Source organism: Agelaius tricolor, unplaced genomic scaffold, assembly GCF_023055355.1.
Source record: "Agelaius tricolor isolate 1412-34295 unplaced genomic scaffold, bAgeTri1.0.p SCAF_15, whole genome shotgun sequence".
NCBI classification, from domain to species: Eukaryota; Metazoa; Chordata; class Aves; order Passeriformes; family Icteridae; genus Agelaius; species Agelaius tricolor.
The window spans coordinates 18,082,037-18,104,487 of record NW_027269275.1 but is presented as its reverse complement, the minus strand read 5'-3'; the positions used below and the strand labels follow the sequence as shown (position 1 = coordinate 18,104,487).

The window sequence follows — 22,451 nt, the reverse complement described above, 5'->3', positions numbered from 1 at the left end:
TCTCCTGCATGGGCAGCATCAGGGGCTGTGCACGGATTTTACAGAGTCAGCTTTGGCAGATGTTTCAATTCTCTCAGCAGTGCAGTTTAATTCCAGCCATTTGTTCTCTCCTGTCCCACCTCTGTAGCTCCCACCTGAGAATTTTTTTTTTTTTTTTTTATTTCTTTTTATTTGTTTGTTTTAATCAGCTGCTTCCTGCACATTAGCTCAGTGTTGGTGATAAATCCAGGTACAAACCACCTTCTGCACAGGGAAGCTGGGGCTGATTTGGCTCCGTTTTCCCCCTTCCAGAGTTACATCAGTGTGGTTCTGGGCGTGAGAGGAGAATAAAGGAGGCACAGTACAGCTCCAGAAACAATTTTGCTGCTTTCCCTAATGCTGAAGGCCTAAAGAGTTTGCTGTATGGGGAAAGAGGAGTCATTTACTTTGCTCAATAAACAAAAAGTGGAAGTCAGTTTGGTCAAACTGCCAAATAACAAAAATCAAAAGACGATGCAAGTTTTACTATTTTTTTTCCTTCAGATATTAACTCTGTGATGGTAAAACACAAACATCACAATAATTACCCACTCAGATAGTACTAACACCTTCAAGGAGCAGTGTCAGTAAAAAGTGAGCTGTGCAAAATGCTCTTGAGCCAGTGGCCACTGAGGACCTGCACTTACAGCAGAGGGTGAGGGAAGTGCCCAAGTCCATCCTTCCAGAGCTGATTAAATCTCCTCTTTCCTGGCATTGTTTGCTGGACACCTCAATACCCACAGCTCCCCAGAGCTGGTGTTTCTGTGTTTCAGAGTTCACAAAGACAGAAGTGAAAAAACCTTTCATTGCTTCAAGCAGATTCTGTCTCTCCCTGCCTTTCCATCTAACTTAAAAAAGAGAAAGGAAGAGAAAAAAACCAGTGTACACTGCTCAATACACAGCAACTTCAGATCCAGAGATGCACTACAAATTCCCAGTGGCTGGGATCAGGCAGGCCATCAATAAAACTGCAGAGCCAACTTGAGATGCTCCTGGGTATAACTTACAGTGAAAAACTCTGCTGCTGCATGCTGAGAGCATGGCTCAGCCATTCATTTGTAACAATGGAGCTATTCTCCTGTCTGCACAAGGAAAACAAATCTCCTGTTGTTAGGAATCAAAGACAAGTCCTTCAGACTCTAGGAGACATATTTAACCATGACTAAGTGTGCTGCTTCCTAAGCATTCACTCCTTAAGTCTTCCTATCCCTCTCTCATTATGTAGTACTTCTGGAAGTGATTGGAGTGTATCCCAAAAAAGCGAATTTATTGACCTTCACCAGCAACAAAAGTGCTTTAAAAAGGCTTGATGTGCAACAAAGTATGCAAAATTGATCCCTTAAGTGGTTGTGAGCAATGTGATGTGAAGCCTCATCCTTGTTCACAGGGGGTTCAGGATTTCTGGAAAAATCCTGGCAAGAGACATGAAAAAGGCTTTTTGAATTGTCTTTGTGATTCATGGCTTATGCATTCTCTGTGTGGAAGGGTGGGGATAGGCAGGCAAGGAAAGGAACAGAATAAACCTCACTTTTTCCAGAGAATTCTCCTTAGTTTTCTCAAGCATTTGAGATTTGGGAGAAATTTACTGAGCTATGAATTCATTCCAGTGTAGTTTCAGCACTATTTCATAGCATTTCAGACAGCCATTTTATTTTATTTGTACATTTTTTGGCCAAAGATCATGGCTACCATCAATTAGGGGTTGCAACATTTCCACCACAGGCACCAAAGTCGGGATGATCTCATCTAAAACAAACCAGCAGAAACTCCTGTTCAAAGGCATTGGCCAGCCCAGCACCCAGAGGCTCTTGGTGAGGGGACAAACCATGCACAGAATCATCCAGGCTGCAAGAGACCCTCGAGATCCAGCTCATAAACTGCACCCAGACACTCCTGGACACTTCCAGACCGGCCTGCACCACCTCCCTGAGCAGATTGTTCTGGTACCTGACCACCCTTGCAGTGAATTTTTTCATTTTTCCCAGTGTCTAATCTGAAAAACTCTGGGAAAATGAATGTTCTCTCTCTCCTCTCTTCCTTTCACTGGAGACTTTACAAAAGAGACTCACTACAACCTCCTCCAAGGCAGCAAAACCCACAACCACTCTTCATTCAGCTGGGTTCAGCCTCCTCCTTCCCCTGCTCTGATGCTTCAGCATGAAACCTCATTAATGCTTAGTTTGCAGCACAGAAAAATGCAATTTTTATCAAGAAAAACAGAGTCTGTCCCCTCCCAGACAGAGCAGTAGCTGTTATTTGGAAATGCTGACAATAATAAATGACTTTGCTCCTATTTCCAGACGTGGAAACAATGTCCCTGTGCTTCCAGGAGCCACCTGTACCATGTGGGGTAGCTTGCTATAAACATTATACATAAATATTATACATAAATATTATACATAAATCTGTACCTTATTTGCATACAGAGCTTCAGATATCTCTGCAGTCTTTCATGTGCCCGTGAAACTCAGTTCAGTTTGGGTTCTAAGTTCTCCAGCTTCAAATGCTGCATTTTAATTCTACTTAATGAATTAGATATGCTTTAGAGCTATAATAAACTTTTCTTATGAAGATATTTCTGAAGCATTGAGTCACATTGCTCACTGAGAATAAACAATATGTTTACATAAATAATTTAAAATCCAAGAGCACAGTAGGTAATAAAAATATATTGCCATGATAAGCCACGAAACCAGAAAACAACACTGCTCTAATTAAAAATTACAAATACACTGCAGTAAACAACTTATTTGCACGTAGTTAAAAGTTTAACTGTTGAATATTCTGCACTTGTTGAATCCTAAAAAGGGAAGAAATACTGAAACCAATCTCTTCACACAGTCAAATATTGAGAACCATAACTGTGTTTAATTAAGATCTACTGTTAATAATGGGTTTCAGAGTGAGGTTCTTCTTTTAATTTCCCAAGGTAGAAAATGTTATTAAATTTGGCCTTTAACTTCTCATTGACATGTACACTTAAAACTTCTGATTAAAATTTCAGAGGTTGGGAAGAAGTACCCAAAATTAAACTCTCAAATCTGGCACAAAAATAACAATGGTCCCTGATTAAGAAATCAAATTTCAGAAACTTCATTACTGTTCTATTAATAAATTGTTGGGTTATAATTAAAATGGGGCCTGCTGGATTTCTTTCATTTTTTAATAGAAAAGATGGAAACTGGAGAGAGATTTAAATGCTTAAAAAAGAAGGAAAGAAAAGGGAAAAAAGAAAGGTCAATGGATGTGAGAAATGTGACCCAGCTTGAACGGGTTCTTTTTCTTTCTGGGAGCAAGGAGAGTGGAACAAACACAGGTTTCCACCTCTTAATTGCAGGATGAAGCTCCCACCTCTGCCTGGAGTTCCTGTGGAATTTTAGTGCCAATGGAAAGGGAATTTTAGTGCCAATGCAAGTTCTGCCACTGGTGTGCAGACCAATGGCCACAGCCCCAGCTCTGGCTTTTGGAGTCTTATTTTTCTCACTGAAACACATTTTTTGCCAGCTTGTTTCAGCTTTGTAATGAAATTCTTCCTCAGCCTGCAAAAACACTTGAAGCTGAAGAATAAGAAGGAAAATTGCTTCAAAAGTACAGCTGTCTTCAGGAAATTTTACAAAGTGAGCCACGTTTTTCAGAGATAAGTAATTCGATTCTGATTCAGATCTGCATTGTTCAAAGAATAAATTCAATCTAGTTGCAGACAATGGCAAAAATGCTTTCTCTACTCTTTTTTGTTGGTCTTGAAATGCATTTATCATGTTATATCTAGTAGAGTAACTAAATTTCCTGATTACAAATAATCAGCAGCTCCTTTCTACAAGTCCTATACAGAAAATTAACTAAAAATATCCCTGCAATTGGATATATTTCAGTTGTAACAGGCTGAAAAGAAGAACCCAAAGCCCACCAACATCACTAATTCCCTGCTGGTCTGCCCATTTTGAAGAGATTTATGCTTTGTTGAGGGTGATGTACACGGTTCACACAGCACAAATCTGACATTCATTGCTTCTTGCAGACAAAACATTGCTCACTCATGATTATTAATAATCAATTAGTCCACAGACTCATTTAGGAGCCTGTGCTGACCCTGCTTGGCTTTTATTTTACCATAGCAAGGACTGATGGCACCATTATTGGAATTGGATTCCACAAATTATTGGAATTATTATTATTATATTATTATCCATTATTATTGGATTCCACAAATTTGGAATCAGGGCTCTATGAAAGTGCTGCACATTGTCCCAGACTCTACACACACACCTGTCTGTGGGAATTGGAGATAAACACTTCAGGCAGACCCCAGCCAGTGAGTGGTTCTGGCTTTTACACATGGAATTTCACCTTGTCCTTAATTGCAGATGCTGTTCTCATCCCACAGTCTGCCTTTTTCACTGCTGGCACCCAGGTGTTTCAACACCTGTCAGCATTAAAACATCTTTTAAAAATGCTGTTTTATGCTTTCCTGTTATTTTAGCAGTAGGACTGACAGGTATTCAAATTAGCCTTTTCCTGATACATTCTACCATTTCCCAGATTTCCATTACATTTGCATCATTTTCCTCTAACCTACACAACGATTTCCCTTTCCAAAGTTCCTTTATATGATCATTCCTCATTCCCAGCCCAGTCTAGCTTAATTCTGCTCTTCTTTTCTGCACATAACAGGAAAAAAAAAATCTTGCTTTGGGTTATAAGCCTTCCATGTTTGCTATGCAGATATAGTAAAACTTCTGGGAAGTTTTACTCCTCTTTATCTTATGATAAAGAGAGGTAAAATTCTCTTTATCTCATGGTCAAGATTTGGGGGTTCCTTGGCACCAGGTGTAGTGCACTGTAAAATATGTTTATGTTTCTCAACTGTTTACACCACCCTTAAAGCAAATTGAAGATTATTCACTGACTCACTGGGCGCCCTTTAAATTCAGGGTCAATGAAGTTTGGAGAAATTCAGCAAAATCAGTAGGTCAAGGGGAAAATTTTGGGTAATAGCTCCTGGATTGTTGCCTTTGGTAATGAAATCCTTGCATTTTCATGGCTTTTCTCTTTTAGCATCACACAGTCAGGTGTTCTGTTAATGAATGTTACGTATGAAAATACATAAATTATGGAGAGCATCAATAAATTCATTTCTTAAACTCAGTGCAAAACGCAAAGGAAATAAATACCTGCACAAGCCAGGTCCTGAGCAAAGCTGCTGAGGGTCTGACAAACAACAGAAATTCCATCCATAGACACAAATTTTTGTGTGTGAAATAAGGGGTCTTTGGAGCAAAAGCTAAACTTAAGATTAAGAAATTATTCTACGAAGAAATCTATTTATAAAACAAGGGAAAGGATGTGCTTAGAATCATGCTGCAGATAAACTGATATTTCTGTGGTAGAAGTTGAAGGAAAAAAACCTGAACTATTAATGTTATTAACAACATTATCTTTGATGCAGAGAACTGAAACTTTTAATTATCTGCCTTGCCTTAAATTCACCTGCTCATCATTCACATCCGAGTCCTTTGCAGTGACATTTTCACCAAGACTTGCTGCTGACAGAGAACATCTCCAAGATCAGCAGCTTCCCTTATTGTGGGACAATACACGTGTCAAACCTTCTTTAAGGATTGCACAATCACTGCTAAATAACCCTGTGACAGCAGAGAGAGCTCTGCCTATGGTCTGGATTGACAGAGCCATTGTTCAGCTGCAGCTTTGAAGTCGTTCTCACAAGGAGTTTATCCCCTTTTATATACACTGAGACCTGGGGGAAATGATACTTACAAGGAGAAATGAAAAATTAAACACAGCTGTAGGTTTTAGTGGTAGTGCCTAACCTGTAATTCTCAAATGCTGACAAAAGCTGTCTGGAAAGCCAATTTAGTTTTAGAGAACAAAGTGCTTGGTTTTTTTTCATTTTTCAGAGAATCTGAAGCCAAAGGAACAAAGCAGGTGGATCAAAATATAAGATGATGATACCATTGAACACTCAGGTTTGCCCCTTGTGACATGGCACAAGCGTGGGATTATAATATAACAGCACAGAAATAATAATTTATTTTCATTTATCTGGGCAGGGCCAAGTCTTGGCTTCCTTTAGCTTCAATCTTTCACTGAAATATTTTCTCAGCTCTTGAAAGTAGATGGACAGTCATTATTTTACTGAGGGACATTATAAGTGATCATAAACTGATTTAAACCCTGTGTAAAACAGATGCATCACTTCTATAGATATTTTAAACTTTTATACATCTTCCCTGGCTCTCATGAAGGAAGAGGAATAAACAAGCAGGTTAAAAGTAATTTTGAAAGTACGTTAAGCCAAGTCTATTCCTTGTGGCACTTGATTGTTCTACTGTAGGAACTTCATGGTGTGGAAAATTATTGTTTCAATAATTTGTGTTTTCAACAAACTGAATCTCTAATTGCAGAGCAAAATATAAATTGTGACTTCTTACTAAGTTAAACAGAATTCTGCACTGGCAGGCAAATTCTTGGGCACATTCCCAGTTAGTGGAGGACGAAAATGAGGGGGCACTGTGGCATTCACATTTTCTAGAAGAATCCCTTCACTCAGGATTTTGCTCCTGGGAAGCTGAGAAGCCTCAGAGACAAAGGAAAACAATGATTATCTCATTTACTTCTCCTGTGTTTTGCTGCTTTGGAATGTGTTTGGAGATTGTTTACCCACAGGTGATGTTCCATTGATTCTGCTGGGAGTTGTTTTCACTCTTTGGCCAATCAGGGCCAAGCTGTGCCAGGACTCTGGAGAGAATCGCGAGTTTTCATTTTTGTCTTTTTAGCCTTCTGTAAGTATCCTTCCTGTATTCTTTAGTATAGCATTCTTTAACATAATATAGCACCATAAAATAATAAATTATCCTTCTGGGCACATAGGGTCAGGTTGATCATTCCTTGCTGCCCACCAAATACAAGAGGGCGCTGCTCTCACCTGATGGTCTGGTGCTGCAGCGTGTCGGGGTCGGTGGCGTTCACCGTGAGCACCACGCTGCCCACGGGGATGTTCTCCTGCTTGGTCACTGCCATGGGGTTGGGGTGGAACACGGGGCCCTCGTTGACGTCCTCCACGGTGATCTGCACTGTGGCTGTGGAGCTGGGCCCGTAGGTGATGTCTGGGATCAGCGGGTCTTCGTTCTCCACTTTGATCAGCAGCGTGTGGAAGGCTGAAATCTCATAGTCTAGAGGCTGCAAAGAAGAAGATCAGAGGGCAGAGGTCAAAGACAATGCTCAATGCTTTTTCCTTTAGCCCACAGCAAAACTGCAGGCAGCAGAATTAGCCAGAAAGGGACAAGGACACTCCCTGCACCTGGAGCTTGGTGGCAGCTCAGGATTAGACACACTCAGTTCTGAAGGGCATTGAAGATGATAAACATAATGGACTTAAAAACCCATGGAGACATCCCCCCGTCCAAGAGCTCACATTTTGCTGCATCCCTCATAGACACAGCTCAGTGCTCATGTATACGTGTTTATTTATATGCAGCATGTATTTAACAAACACATGAGTCACACTCATGACAATAACACAAGCTGCTTTCTCAACTCTTGCCTTGAAATCAAAGGCAAATACATGCACTTGCCTTAAGAATTGACAATGCCTCTTCTGAAGCCAAAAAGAGAGCATTCTGGCACAGGCAGCAAACAGGGCTATTTTCCTCTTCTTTTTTTTTTATTTGTTACATTTGAAACATAGGATTGTTTCATACTAAGACAGGCAATAAATTTTCCTATGAGATTTTAGAAACTTGGGACTAATCCACTTCAGAACTGTGGATTCAGTCTGAATCCATGTCCCTTTCTTCCCTGCTTCTTGCATGTGTTCTCTGAGTGAGAGCAAAATGGGGGTCTTGAATTCTAATTGTACCTCTAGCGACAAATTTTTGTTGTCAAATCTCACCATTAATTGTGATGCTTACTGCAACCCTGGCTGTTATGTAAGCACAACAGTTAGGGACAGGCAGTCCTTGTGACTAAAAACAAGGTTACTGTGACAGAAGAAGGGGTTACACACACATAGTTTGGACAAGGGCTGGCAGCCAACTTTATATCTTCCAATAACCCATCCCTGCTGTGCCTTGCTTTATGCAGCGAACCCGGGGGATGAACCTGACAGCAAAAATACAGGGCAGGAGGGGATTGCTCTTACCTTGACAACAGAGAGCATTCCCTCATTAGTCTGGGGGTTGGTGTGGATCTCAAAGCTCTGCCCTGGGTTCCCATTGATGATGGAGTAGACAGCTCTCCATGCCCCCGTGGCGGGGTCGTCCCGGTCACCCACAGTTAAATTCACTATCACACCTGTGACCCCCTCCTTCACTGTGGCCTGGAACTGGGAAAAAAAAAAACACACAGGAAATCGTTACTATCTCCACTTAATGACCACACAAAATATCCAAGGCAGCATTAATTATTTACCCCAGCAGGAGGAAGATGGGATCCTCGACTGAAACTTTAAATAATGCATTCTCACTTATGAAATATGAGTTGGCACATTTCAGCTGCTCTCCAGTAATAGATGGCAGATAAGCAGCGGTGTGATGGGAATGGAGCTTGGAAAGGTTCTGATCACAAGCAGACAGTTCAGCTGATATCACTGGAAAGTGAAGCATGAAGGGACCTGCACAGCTGCATGTATTCCCAGAAAGGGAACTGAGGGAAGAGGAACCTGCCTTGTTCAGACCACTTCTGCCTCCAAATCCACTTTTATTCACAAATAAATCCAGTTTTGCATTTCGTACTCTTTTTTTCATGAATTATCCCACACCCATTCATTTTTCACTGCACTGTTATCAAGACACAAAACAGGTCTCACAAAAACCATTCCCAGAGCATTTTTTGAGGCCTTGCTCTAAGACACTCAGAAATAATTGGACCTCATGCTACCACTTTGTCTGCTTAACTAAAAGTCAGTGCTCCTTTCTTCTGTGCAGTGGAAGGATTTTTTTATGACCTTGTGAAATGCGTTGCTGGACGATTCAACCCCGTAAGAAAATTCTAGTTTATTCTCCATCATTCTTATTTATGCAGGAAAAAAAGCATTAAGCAAACCATTGGAAAAGCTTGCAAGGGTCAGACTTAATAACACTCCTCACCTTTCAAGTGCTTGAGGCTGACGTGCTAAAAGCACTGCATGTAAGAGTGATAAGATAATACCTGCTTTGGAGGTGGATAAACCAGGCTGATAACAGACCTAATCCTGAGAAGTGCTGAACATCAGCACTGCCATTACAGATCATTAGGAAATCTTAGCATTTCTAGGGATTAAGCCTTCAAAGGTCCAAAATTACAAACTTTAATGACACAAATAGGTTTGGCTGTACGTGTGCTCCTTAAAAGCTGCATCGTTGGTGACAATGCATCACTCAAGGGCAAGAGTCACCCAAGCAGCTTCAAGACCTGAATAAACTAAATGTCTTTTCCTCTGTCTTACAGAACACCAGAAGTCACAACATTGCAGAAGAGTTTGGGGAAATACTGAATACCGAAAATGGTGTTTTATTAATATATAGATTTCCCAATCTGGACAAATAGTAGTTAAAGTGGATTTCCTCATATGAAAATAAAGAAAAGATGATTATGTCTTCCCCTGTGTTGTTATCTTTGTTCTTCTTCTTTTTCCAATAGATTGGATTTGTCTTCCCAAACCCTTTTTCAATTTTTCTGTATAATTTGAGTGCATGCATTCAGTTCAAGCTTTCCAACCTGATTTCATAAAAGGATGACATTATTAACTGGCTATTTCTATCTTCGTTGGTGTATCTAACAAAGCATTTAAAGATTCTTTTGATTTTGATGGTTAATATGTAACAGGTTGTGATTGAGCTTTGTTTCAGACAGTTCATTAAGCTCATTTTCAGTTTAATTAATTCTAAATGATAATACAACAATATTTTCACTTGCTTTGAAACGAATTAAAAGGAAAACTCTATTAAGAATCTTGGAAATAACAGAAGAATGATTACCAAGATTGTGTTCTTCCAGCTCAGCCAAACGTTTTCACTGTCAAGCAGACTTGGGTACCTCTTACTCTGATTGAAAATAACCAATTAGCCTGATTGATATTTTTATATTATTTCATATTTTCCCAACTTGACTATGCATAATATGAGACATCAGAACCATAAGGGCCATGATTTTTCCCCACAAGTGTTCGGCACCCAACAATTTCCCTTCAGCTGCATAAAAAGGTGACCAGGCTTCAAGGAGCCTAATACTAAAGAATCTAACCCTTAGATTTGACCAGGCATCTGCTCCTAATTCATATTGATCCTTGGGAAAAATCTTTTCCTTAATCCTCCAGTCTGATTCAATTAAGAGTTCAGTACTACCTAGCTCACCTTGGGACTGTTAGGGTAAAATACTGAAAGATATGGCTGTTTGATTCAGATACAATATTGTGAAACCTGTGCAAGAAATTGATTATTTTTACCCCACCAGTGCCAGACTGTGATGGAAAAGGTTGGCATGGTCTGCCAGCTGGTTTAAAAATTATGGAATTTCAGGCTAAGGATGTTTCAGTCAAGGATATCTCAACTAGGATTGGCTTTCTTCTGCATCCCCATTTTCCCCTTGTTTAGGAAGAGCTCTCAGTGACTTCAGCTGCAGAGGGAAAGGGCACAAGGACCTGCTGGGGCACAGCACTGCTGACTTCTGACTCCTGCAGGTCAGGAAATGCCAAATTCCACAGGGAAAGGCTGGGCCAACCAAACAATTCCAGCTGCAGTGGTGCCCTCACCCCAGTGTCCTTCACATTTGGGAAACAACCACATAAACACAGATATTTGGAGCTGTCTGGAACATTAGACTAAAATCTGTCCAAGATGGATGGAAAAGCAGAATGATCAGACCACAGAAGTTGTCACAGAGGTCTACTCTAAATTTATAATGTGAAAAGTGTAATAAATCACAGATTTGTGATTGCAAAAGACACATATCTACTGTGAAATCCCGTGGCCTAGAAAAATACAGTGTATTTTATCTAGAAGGTGAACTCTTTTGTCTGTTCAGTCACCTTTATTTAAGGAATAAACCTCCCAACATTTAGAAAAATCTGTTATACCATATCCCTTTCAAAAACAAAAGTAAAAAAGGGGATTTAAAAACTAAGAAAGGGCAAAAATAGGAATTACATTTGGAAACAGAAAAAAATAACCACAGGTTTCTCATATTTCACAGTGAAAGGTTTATATTCTCAAAGCTTAACTGGGAAAGTATGAACAAGTGCTCTGAAATAAAACCCCACAGTGGCTAACACAAATAATTGGATCACAAGTTAATTGATTTTACTCATTTTAAATATCTGCACATCCCCTAAGCACCACTATAAATTAAGAATAAAGGAGATGAGTTCAGTACTTTATTTAAACTGCTATCATTTGGACCCATTTGAACACTAATAACTTGGAAGGAGAACACCCTGGGCCAGAGTGGGTTTGCTGGAAGGAGCTGTGTGAATTTGCTGCTTCTGAGTGTCTGAAACGTGAGGTTAACCTGCTCTGTGATGTGCCATGCTGCCATTTATTGTGCTTATCATCCATACAGCCCAGAGATTTTAGCAATTCTGTCATTTTTAAAGTTTTAGAAATAAAAGGGAGAAAAAAAGATGCAGCTCTTCTATTCCTGTATCCGAAATCTTGTGGCAAAATACACAGAAAATGGACTGACAGAAACTTAGAAGGAAACACTGAGTGAACAGCAGTTAATGGGGAACTGGAAGATTTTGAGGAAATAAAGTGATGGATGTAGAGGAAGAGAGTGAGGCCTGTGAGGGTGCATGAATAGACTGGAAAATGTAACAAATCAGCAACATTGGGACTGATGGGGAGCAGACAAGGACACTGGGGGTCTTGTGAGGGGTCACCAGCCTGGCTCCACAGGTCCTGAGGATGACAAGGAGCAGCTTTTATTTCTGACAGCACAGGATCAGTGCAGGGATGGCAGGGAGAGCAGGAATGTTCAAACCAGCTGTGCCTGAGCAGAGGAGCCTCAGTCACTGCTCCTCCCTTGCCCAGACCTTGCAAGCTGAATTTCTGAATTTAGTGGTTGTTTCCTGCTGGGGCCAGGAGGTGATGCTGAGCCAAATCCCCCTTCCCAGTGAGCTGGTGGGACAGGGCACTGGCAGCTCTTAGGGACAGAAAACTCCTCTGGATGCTCCCAAGACAAAGCAGCCTTGTCAGGCTCTCACCCCAGGCAAAGATCACTTTGCAAAATGTGGATTCTCACCTGAGAATGCAGGCACTGACCCCAGCCCAGCCCCAGCCACTGCTGGAAGTGTCACCCAGACCATGTGAAAATCAGATTCTTATCAGACAGCCTCGTTTAAAGCTTCTGCAGTGAATGAGATTCTGTTTGCTGACTTAGAGCAGATGAAGAGATGAACTCCAGTGCATCAGAGTCACCTGAATGTCTCCTGTCCAGCAGCATCCTGAGCACAAACAGCACCTTCAAAAGCCACCTCAGAGCAGGGCACTGGCACCCAAATGAAAGAGCTGCCACAAGCAGCAAACACAAACAAGAGAAACGTGCCTGGGGTCGGTGATCAGCGCCCGATGGCTCATTCAGATTCTGCACGCTGTGATTCCCAATCAGGAATAAACAAATTAAAAACTCTGTGTCAGTTTGCATTTATCAGGGTGATATTCCAGTGGAAGGTGTTCTGTGCTGCTATCACGTGTTTGTTTCCTCTCCTATCTATCATAAAAGATGGGAAATAATGGGATGCATTCATTCATAGGTCTGTGTTAGAAATTCCACAGAGAAACTGTATTCTTGCAATTATCTCCCTCCACTGAAGCCCACTGCCTTTGTGATCATATTTTGTCTGTCTAATTTCTTGAGAATGTGATGACAAGTTACAGAATCTCTTGCAGCCTGCTTGCTCTTTTTGCCTTTTCCTTTGCATGCTGCCATTCAGTACAAATGCACCTGAGCTCCCAGGATTTATTTGCCAAGGAAACAAAGCATTTTCCATAACTCTGTACCTGGAACATCTCCAAGTACAAATGAATTTTCAGAGTGGTCACAAAGGTCTTCATTCTGGATTAATCAGGAATGAGAGCCCCATATATATCAGAAATGAGCATTTCAGGTGGAATTCAGTGGGACACAAAGCCCAGCTTGCCAGAGAAGGACAACCCAAGCCACTGGCACTGGAGGTAAGGGTAGTACAAGGAGGAAATTGTATTTTTGCAGTGGCCAAAGTGGAGCTGCTGATCCTGCACCCACCTTCCTCCCATCCTTAGGCCTCAGGGTGCTGCCCTGCTGAGCTGGGCCCCTCAAGGGCTCCAAAACTGCACCTGAGCAAAATCAATTTATGCCAAACCCTCCACTGCAGTGACTGAGTGGAAAATGGTGTGGTCAAAGCAAACCTGGTGTTACATCTCCCTAATCTCTTCTGCAGATTTTAAAGGTATTTTACTCCTAAGACTGCGCACAGCCTTTGCTATGAGGACACAAACAGCAGCTCTATTTCACTACAAAAATATCTGCATTGAAGTAATGGATTAGGTTGATGTAAGCTGCACACCAAGCAACACATGAAACACTTGGAAAGCCATTTAGATGAAAGACACCATATAAATATAAAGCATTATCATGGTATGACAAGGATTTGATGGTGTAAACGAGATGCAAAGCAGAAATTATAGCTGTGAGTCACCTAAACAGGCTTTATTATTGCCATTGTCTTACTGCCATAATGCTGGCTCCTAGGCACTGCATTATTTCTTGACTGAAAGCGTTTCTTTCAGCTTATTCTATATTTTTTTCTGAGTACATAATATTCTTCCACCTCCCCGGTGAAACTACAAAAAGAATTCAATCGTAGTTTAGAAAAAGAAAACAAAAAAAAAAAAAACCCTTTCAAATATGTGAAATTGACCATAATAATTTTGGACACATTTTCAGTTTTTACTTTTGGATCATTTTTCACAGCCTCTGCATTTTAAGTGCTTTGTGATCTTTCAAGGCACACACCAGTTGCTTTAAAAAGTAAAAGCAGGACTCAGTAATGAAGGACTGGATGAATATTTTTGTCTGCAAAATCTTTGTCTGCAAGTCTGCAACAAGAGCAACCAAACTGAGAGATCAATTAGGTAAAGGGAAGGCTGAGGATTCAATTCTGCTCTCTGGAACATGGCTACAACGTCTGAACTTGGGCCTTTTTATAGAAAAACACAAAGATGTTCAAAACCACTGATATTCATCATGAATGAGAAAAAGAAAGAAAAAAAAAAAGGAAGTTTCAGCATTGCTCCATTTTGTTTTGCTGCTCACCAGTCTTCTTGGAAAGGCACTCAAAGAAACTAAGAAAAAAGAACTTATTAATTAGGCTCCAGGTAAAAGTCCCTCTGGATCAGTTTTCCACCAGGTTAAAGCCAAATTATTTCTGGGACTGAGACCACTTCAGGTGTTAGAATGAAAAAAAATGGGGTAAAATGGATGGAGGGAAAGGGGGAAAAGGGAAAGGGGAAAGGGGAAAAAGGGAAAGGGGAAAAAGGGAAAGGGGAAAAAGGGAAAGGGGAAAAAGGGAAAGGGGAAAAAGGGGAAGGAACTGCTGGGTTTTGCAGGAGCTGCCTGTAAGGTTGCCACTGTGAAGGGTCCTCCTGTCCCTCTTGCAGACACAACAAATCTTTGAAAACTTTAGAAGATCTACAGACCAAGATCCTCACAAGAGCCACCAATTAATTTCCAGAACTTTCTCCCTACTTCTTCCCCACAGCAGCACTGAAAGCCCAGCCCGAGCTGGTGCTGATTTCAATCCTCTCATTTATGTGCTTGCACAGGACTAAAAAGCCATTTGGGGGCTGTAAATAAGTGATGGTGAAGGTTACTTGAAAACAGGTGCTTTTTGGAGTTATTTTGAAGATTTTGTTTACACGAGATTACACTCTTCCTCAGCCCAGCTCGGGGCCTCACTGAGCAAAGGCAAAAAGATAATTCTAACATGTATTAATCATATGGTGAATGCCTGCTTCAAAGCCTGCTACCTCCAGGTGTACATCAAATATCTGAGGATGCAGAAGGAAGACAAAGATTCTATTTTTTTTTTCCTGAATATATAAATAATTTAGAAATTATTCATTCTTTTTCACTTTTCCACCTATAAACGCAAGGCTCACTCAGTGGTTTCTGGAATAAATCAAGTACCCACCCATAATTGGACACCTCTAGAATGATGGTTGTATCAGAGAAAAACAAAAACTCCTTCTCCAGGTGGACAGAGCCCAGTGAAAGGCCACTGTATTTATTACATTTAAGGAACTTTTGAGAAAAATCTCAAATAATGATGTTATTCTCTGAGCTATAAAAAATTCCCTCACCACAGGTAGAACAAACCTTATGTTTAAAACAACAGCATGAGAGAAAACGATGCTGTGAGCAGGGCTGGAGGAGCAGCCACCCCTATTCAGCTGCCCAGGGAGCAGGCAGAGCTCTGCCTTTCACATTCATGAGGCTCCTGGTGCTGAATGCAGCCAGCCCAGCTCCCCTCCTTTCCTCCTCTGTGCACTTCCCACCCAGGCCAGAGCTCTGCATTCTCTCTAGGATGCTGGATGTCTCCTTTAGTTGGAATGAACTTTAAACAGAATACACCTCTCTGGATTTTTCTCTCTTTTTTCACCCACTTGATTGGAGGAGCATGAAGGATTTTTCACCCACTTATCCCAGTGATGGTGACAAGGGAAGGAGCTCTTGTTCAATGGTGCTTTTTCATATTTAGCAGAGATTTTTCATACCCAAACCAACTTTGCTGCTGCTGAAGATGAACATCTGAGCATAAATGATGGAACTCACTGATCCTGCCCTACTAAAAGGAAAATCTGGAAGCCACCTGTGACTCATTTCCTGCCACTCCCAGTTAGAGGTGGGAGTCATTTGCTCCAAGGACCTTTAAGGAACAAATTCCTCCCGATGTGCTTCCCTGAATGTCACATTTCTGGGGCCTGGACACAGGATGTGCTCAGAAAACACATCTTCCTTCTTTCACATGTCACATTTCTGGGGCCTGGACACAGGATGTGCTCAGAAAACACATCTTCCTTCTTTCACATGTCACATTTCTGGGGCCTGGACACAGGATGTGCTCAGAAAACACATCTTCTTTCTCTGTCCTTTGTGGTTACCTGTGCCACAAAGGACCCTGAGCAGCAGGAGAGGTGAATTCGCTCCTCTCTGAGTATTAAACTGGTAGAAAAAAAGGAGAATTTTATGACAATACATTTTTTTTTTTTTTTTTTGCTTAAAATTAACATTAATGTATGGAGAGACCAGTTGATTTGCTAGAAATTTTGGGAGATTGAGGGAAGTGAAGGAGAAATCTCTCTAAGGGCTTTAGTCTGCTCCCAGGTATAAATAAATGCAATGGGCAGAGAGCTGGGCAGTGACAAGAGCTTCAGCAGATGAAACCTATTGATGATTTTTAAATTATTATCATATTTACCTCTAGGAAGCAGACAAGGTATAAAAACTGTATTTTAGTGCTAAAAAGCACTAAACAAATAGAAATTTTAAAAAACCCAAACAACAACATAAAAAGAAAGGAATGCTTCATTCTAAATAGGTGAAAGAACAAAATATTCCAGATAAAATTCTAGAGGCACCTTGTTCATCTACTTTGGTACCTTGATAAAGGTAACAGAGCCATATTCTCATTAGTTTAAGACTCCTGGTTTTGCAGAGAGGCAGGAGTTGCAATGAAAATGAGATTTTCTCTGTGTCAGAATCCTTGGCCTGGTTGAGAACAAGCAGCATATGCAGCCAGATGAGAACTCCTGCCTCTCCTGCCCCAGGAGGGCCCTGATTCCAGAGGATGGGATCTTTGCTTGTGCCAGTTCCCAGCTGAGCGAGGCCCAGGCTGCCAAGAGCAGATGCTCTGACCGTGGTTCAAGCTCTCCACGGGGCCTTGGGTGGGCAGTGCTGAGCAGCCCCAGTCCGAGCATTCAAAGCAACTTGTGTCTCCAGAATATTTCAGCTACAAATCTCAGCAATTCCCCAAACTTCTGGCATTTTAGGTTGTGCCAGCTGATGGGGATGAGATGCCCTAGATTTACAAGCCCCTCCAGCTGAGAGCTGTCTGAAGTTATCCCAGTTTGAAAACTCTATTTTGGAAGCAGATAAGAACTCTGCAAGGTTTCACACTGTTCCAGTGGAAGCAGGAGGTACAGATGGAAGTTTACAGGCAGCATAATCTGCAGTGATACAGAATCTGCCTGAATTTTAAAAATGAAATCTCGAGCCAGCATTTTGTTTTCTGTGAAAAGCTGAGTGGGGAAAGGAGAATTTGGGCTGAATGCTCCATATTTCAATCCATCTGAACACAATAAGTCTTCCAAGTCTGCTGACAAAGTGATGAATGAACTCTACTGCACACAGTTTCTTCTACTGGATATACAAGATTTTTTTTTTTCCTCAAATTATCCAGTCTACATCCAGTTGGCTCAACATTCATTGAGCAAAACATTACTGCTCTATCAAAAAGCTGTGATACAAGAATAATCATTTAGAGATCAGAGACAGAAGTGAACTTTCATGATTAATGATCCCTTTCCTTTTCTGTTTCCCTCTCATAGCAGAAAAATCTTTATTATACCCTGAACATCCAGGTGAGCACTGAACTCTCATTACCCAGGACAGGAAAGACAAAGACCTGGGGCCTCTAACCCTGTTAGCACAGAACAATTCTGTTTCCAAGGTCAATAATAAAGACAAATAGCTCTAAGTGCAGTGTATTTGACTAATGGCCACGGGTGATGGGAGCCTGCCCATCCAGCACTGGGAGAGGAGCATCCCAAAGGCAGGGGCAGGGCCCTTCTTTGGCAGCTGGGGTGAACCTGCTTGGGAAACTCTGAGCTTTAAACATATAGTGCAGAAACAGATGCATGGCTTGGCACTGCACAGCTGTGAAAAGGTCAGGAAAAAGCTCAGCCATGCTAAGTGGATTTATTGCTTTCTGCTTTAAGGCTTGTGATGGCCTCCCTCTCCCACCACCCAGCTCCTTTTGCCAGCGCTCATTTCATCTTTCCTTGAAAGAAAAATATTTGTGCTAAAGGAAAATGAAACATCCCTCTTGCAAGGGCCCGTTGTGTGCTTATTTCTTATCTAGAATGTCACAGAGGGAACATTCAGGGCCCTTTCATTTTCTCACCGGTAATTTATGTTTTCCTACCCAAACACTCTCTGTACACTCATCCTTCTGGAGCACAAACACCACTGCAGCCTCACTGGGTGTGCTTTGTGTCAATGGTTAAGCATTTGCTCCTTTCTGTTAATAAGGAAGATCAAAATGAGCTAAAGGTATTTTTTCTGTCCTGATACTGAATTTTCCCTGAGCTGCTTAGGGATTGGGGATGAGTGGCAGGACTGCCCAGCTGATGTGCCTGAGCACTGAGAATGAGCAGGGAGGTGAAAACAGCCCAAGGTTGGGCCAGAGAGCAGTGGTGCACACCCAAACTCACAAACACAGCACAAACACAGGGAACAGCCTGTCACAACTGCCCTGTGAGGGCTCCAGGGCCCCCCAGTACCTAAAGGGGATTTTTGTGTAGGGATGAAGTGACAGGACAAGGGGGAATGTCTTTAAGAGCTGGATGGGATATTGCGATACAGGGTGCCCAGAGCAGGATGGGATATTGGGATATTGGGATACAGGGTGCCCAGAGCAGGATGGGATATTGGGATATTGGGATACAGGGTGCCCAGAGCAGCTGTGGATCCCTGGAATGTCCAAGGCCAGGTTGGGCACTGGGGCTTGGAGCAGCCTGGGGCAGTGAAGGTGTCCCTGCCATGGCAGGGGTGGGATGAGGTGAGTTTAAGGTCCCTTCCTGTTGCAGTAAGGTAGAAAAATTATAAAGAAAGGCCTCATAAAATCAGGCCTGCTCTGCTAAATCAGTGCTGGCCTTGTCAAGCTGGCACTTTGCAGGTTCCCATGTGAAAGCAATCCTGGTGTGAGCAGTTTATTAACATAACAATCTATTCCTGGGTAAAAAATTGCTTCAACCTGTATAAACATTAAATCTATCCCATGAGAACCAGTGAAAAAAATATGTAAACACATGAAGAGTAGAGAGATTTGAGGGACAAGTAAAATACCTTTTACTAACCAATAAAGCAATTGGCAAGAAAGCTCCTGACCAATTGGAGTCCCACATGAGGTCTGTAAAACTGCATAAAAGTGAATAAAGAAGGGGCTTTCTCCACCATGAGGAAAATGGAGTCTGTGTGATTTATTCCACTACCTTCCCACCCAAACCATGCTGTGATCCTATGAACAGCAAAGGGGCTGTCCCAGGGGCACATGCTGGTTCTGGCTCCTGTGAGAGCCATCCCTGGGAGGAGAAGCATCACCCTGAGCACAGCTGTGCCCCGTGGTGGGGCTGGGGGACAGCACCAGGCACCTCCACAGCCCCTGGCCACCAGAGCTGACACTGCTGGGACGCCCAGATTTTGTGCAATTCCCTTGTGCTGATCCCAGCTGACACTCTGAGATACCTGGAAATCCTTCAGAGGCAGCTTAGGAACCCTCTGATTCCAAGCACACCAAATGTCTCATGCAAATAAAGGCAATTCCCAGGAAACACGGGTGGCACCAGTGAGATGAATAAGAATTTGGTATCACCTTCAGTTTCTATCAAAAAGCTTTTCCACAGGGTTGAATGTTTACTAAATCAGGATTTGTATGAAGAGCATGAGTTCATTAAGAGCCTGTGCTATTCCTCATTTAGGACTGGATCTCCTCCTGCAGAATCCTCCATGGATGTGCTCCTGCATCTGCATCGCCATTGCCACACTGGGCTCTTCCCAAGGACACCCAGAGCAGGAGGAATTAATTGGATCCTGACACACATTTCTAGATACAGATTTTTCACCTGAGCTTGCCAGTTCTAGGGGAAATCATTTTAAGGGACAATAAATACCGCTTTATTTCTGTACACAGCAGTGTGATATACTGTAAGCAGCCACCCTTCCTCCCCTTGGAAGGCAGGAAAATGCTGTGCTTGCAGGTGCCTCAGAAACATCTCCTATTTCTTGCCTCTGAGTAAGCTCATAATTAGAGTGGAAACACGAGGAGCAATTTCAATGGAGCTGTAAAACTCCAACAGAAGGAAAAAAAAATCTATTTGAGGTTAGAACAAAATCTTTTTTTAATCTGGCTAATGCTGCTTTTGTGCTGATGCTAATCATTATATTTATGACTAACTGTGGGACATTCCAAAGCATTGACACCTGACTTCACTTACCAGAAAAGCAATCACTTGCAGATATTCAACTTGGTGATTAATGTGTAGATACCTAATTTTTAGTGGATTAAACCATGTTGTATCAATTTGGTGGTCTTTAGGATTTATAATCAAACCCTGGTGACATCTGATTAATGCCAGCTCAGGCTCCCTGAACCTTACAATATTCTTGCTCCTTTGGAGCTCAGATCACAGCAGGCTGATTACCCCCTGATTATCCTGAGTAACTGGGGTCAGAGGTTCCCTGGCACCACAGAGCACATTTAATTCAATCAATTCAGTGAGTGAAGCAGTTGGGGGAAAAAAAAAATAAAAAATTCCAATTGCTGTAATACAGCATTAGAAAAATTGCCCAGGACTTCTGTGCTCCAAATGAAGAGCATTTTTGCTTAATTTCTAATTTAGTATTCTGCTGGGGTTTGCAACTTCGATTACTTGTGATATTTTCACTCAAAGTCAGGGGCACTGAGCTTGGAGGGAGGAAGGAAAACCAGAGGGAGAAAAGTTGCCTGCGTTAAGCTGGATAATGACCTCTGTGCCAGGCTCCCACAGGCTGGCACAGCTCAGCTCTGCCTTTCCTGGTCAGCCCTCTCCACAGGTCACTCACAAACTCCTCCTGGTTCTCACTGCCTGGCCCTTTTGCCACTGCCAGATTTTGGTCTTTCCCTTCTGGTGGATTTTCACTGATGAGCTGAGAATCACTGCATGTTCCTGGCGAGCAGGGAGACTTTGATCAGCTGTGGCAGAGCACAGGGGTGATTGCAGAGAGCCCAGTGCCCTCCTGGCTGCTCAGAGGACTTGGGGAGCTCATTAAAGACTCCACTCTGGACCTCAGCCTCCTTCAGCACCAGGGGCTGTGGCTGGTGTGAAACACAAAAATCTCCCCTTGTTCACCCCAAAACCTCGAGGCATTCACACACCGGTGTCCAGCAGCTCAGTTTGGCCCCTGAGAGGGAGCTTTGCATCCTGCATGAGGCTCCTGAGCCTGCTGCCACACAAGGATTCCTTACTGTGCATCCTGAGGCTGCCTGTGCCCCGGGGTGGGTGACGGTCACAGCCCCAGGCACTGCTCAGGGGGCAGGGAAGGATCTAACAAGGGTGAGGGACATCACAGACAGGACATTTGGACCTACTGTGGAGCTTCAGGCCAAGCAACACACAAAAATGTGTTCTCAAAGACATAAACATGACCCCAAATGATCCCAAGGGCAAATGGTCAGCGTGGGCATCCCCTTTGTCCTGGCAAAACACCCCAGGAGTTACAGTTCCCCACAACAGCCTGGCCACAAACACTGGGATGGAACCAAAACCAAACCAAACCAAACCAAACCAAACCAAACCATTCCATGGCTCACAGGAGCCAGGGAATGGTGAGAGAAACAGCAGGAAAAGGGGTAGGAGCTGAGAAAGGTGTGTACAACACTTTTGCATCTATCCTATTATCACTATTGAATTTTTTTCTAAGTTGAAGAATGTTTGTTCGTTTGTTTCAGTAATTCAATCAGGATTAATAATGATTCTTGGATTTGGATGAACTTGGATTAGTTTTCAATTTTATGAACATTGAATTCTTTGCTTTATATATAAAGGTGGGCTTCCCTTTGCCCACCAACAAGGTTTTGAATGTAAAAATACAACATCAGGGTTAGCCATTACCTGCAATGCTTCATCAGAGATTAAAGCAACTTTCTTGAATTAAAGCAATTTAATTTCATCAGAAATTAAAGCTCCAACGTCATGGAGCCAGGAAATGGTGAAAGAAACAGCAGGAAAAGGGGTAGGAGCTGAGAAAGGTGTGTACAACACTTTTACATCTATTCTATTATCACTATTGAATTTTTTTCTAAGTTGAAGAATGTTTGTTTGTTTGTTTCAGTAATTCAGTGAGGATTAATAATGATTCTTGGATTTGGATGAACTTGGATTAGTTTTCAATTTTATGAACATTGAATTCTTGGCATTATATATAAAGGTGGGCTTCCCTTTGCCCACCAACAAGGTTTTGAAGGTAAAAATACATCAGGGTTAGCCATTACCTGCAATGCTTCATCAGAAATTAAAGCAACTTTCTTGAGTAGAATTCTTTAATAAAGGAAATGAAGTCTTAGACCTCTGTTTTCTCTGCAAGCAGGAGAAAGTTGCAATTTAATTTTCCTCTTGCCCACAGAGAAGATCCATTTTCTGTGT

General features: G+C 42.0%; 1 protein-coding gene across 2 annotated transcripts in view; it reads right to left on the bottom strand.

The window, feature by feature from the left end:
• CDH13 (cadherin 13) overlaps positions 1-22,451 on the bottom strand; it is a 443,692-nt gene that overhangs the window by 36,634 nt on the left and 384,607 nt on the right. For both annotated transcript variants that reach the window (XM_071440760.1, XM_071440761.1), the window contains exons 9-10: positions 8,177-8,359; positions 6,962-7,215 (exon numbers count right to left, since the gene is read on the bottom strand). In XM_071440760.1, coding sequence (XP_071296861.1) covers positions 6,962-7,215; positions 8,177-8,359 — 437 coding nt within the window. The remainder of the gene's footprint in view (positions 1-6,961; positions 7,216-8,176; positions 8,360-22,451) is intronic.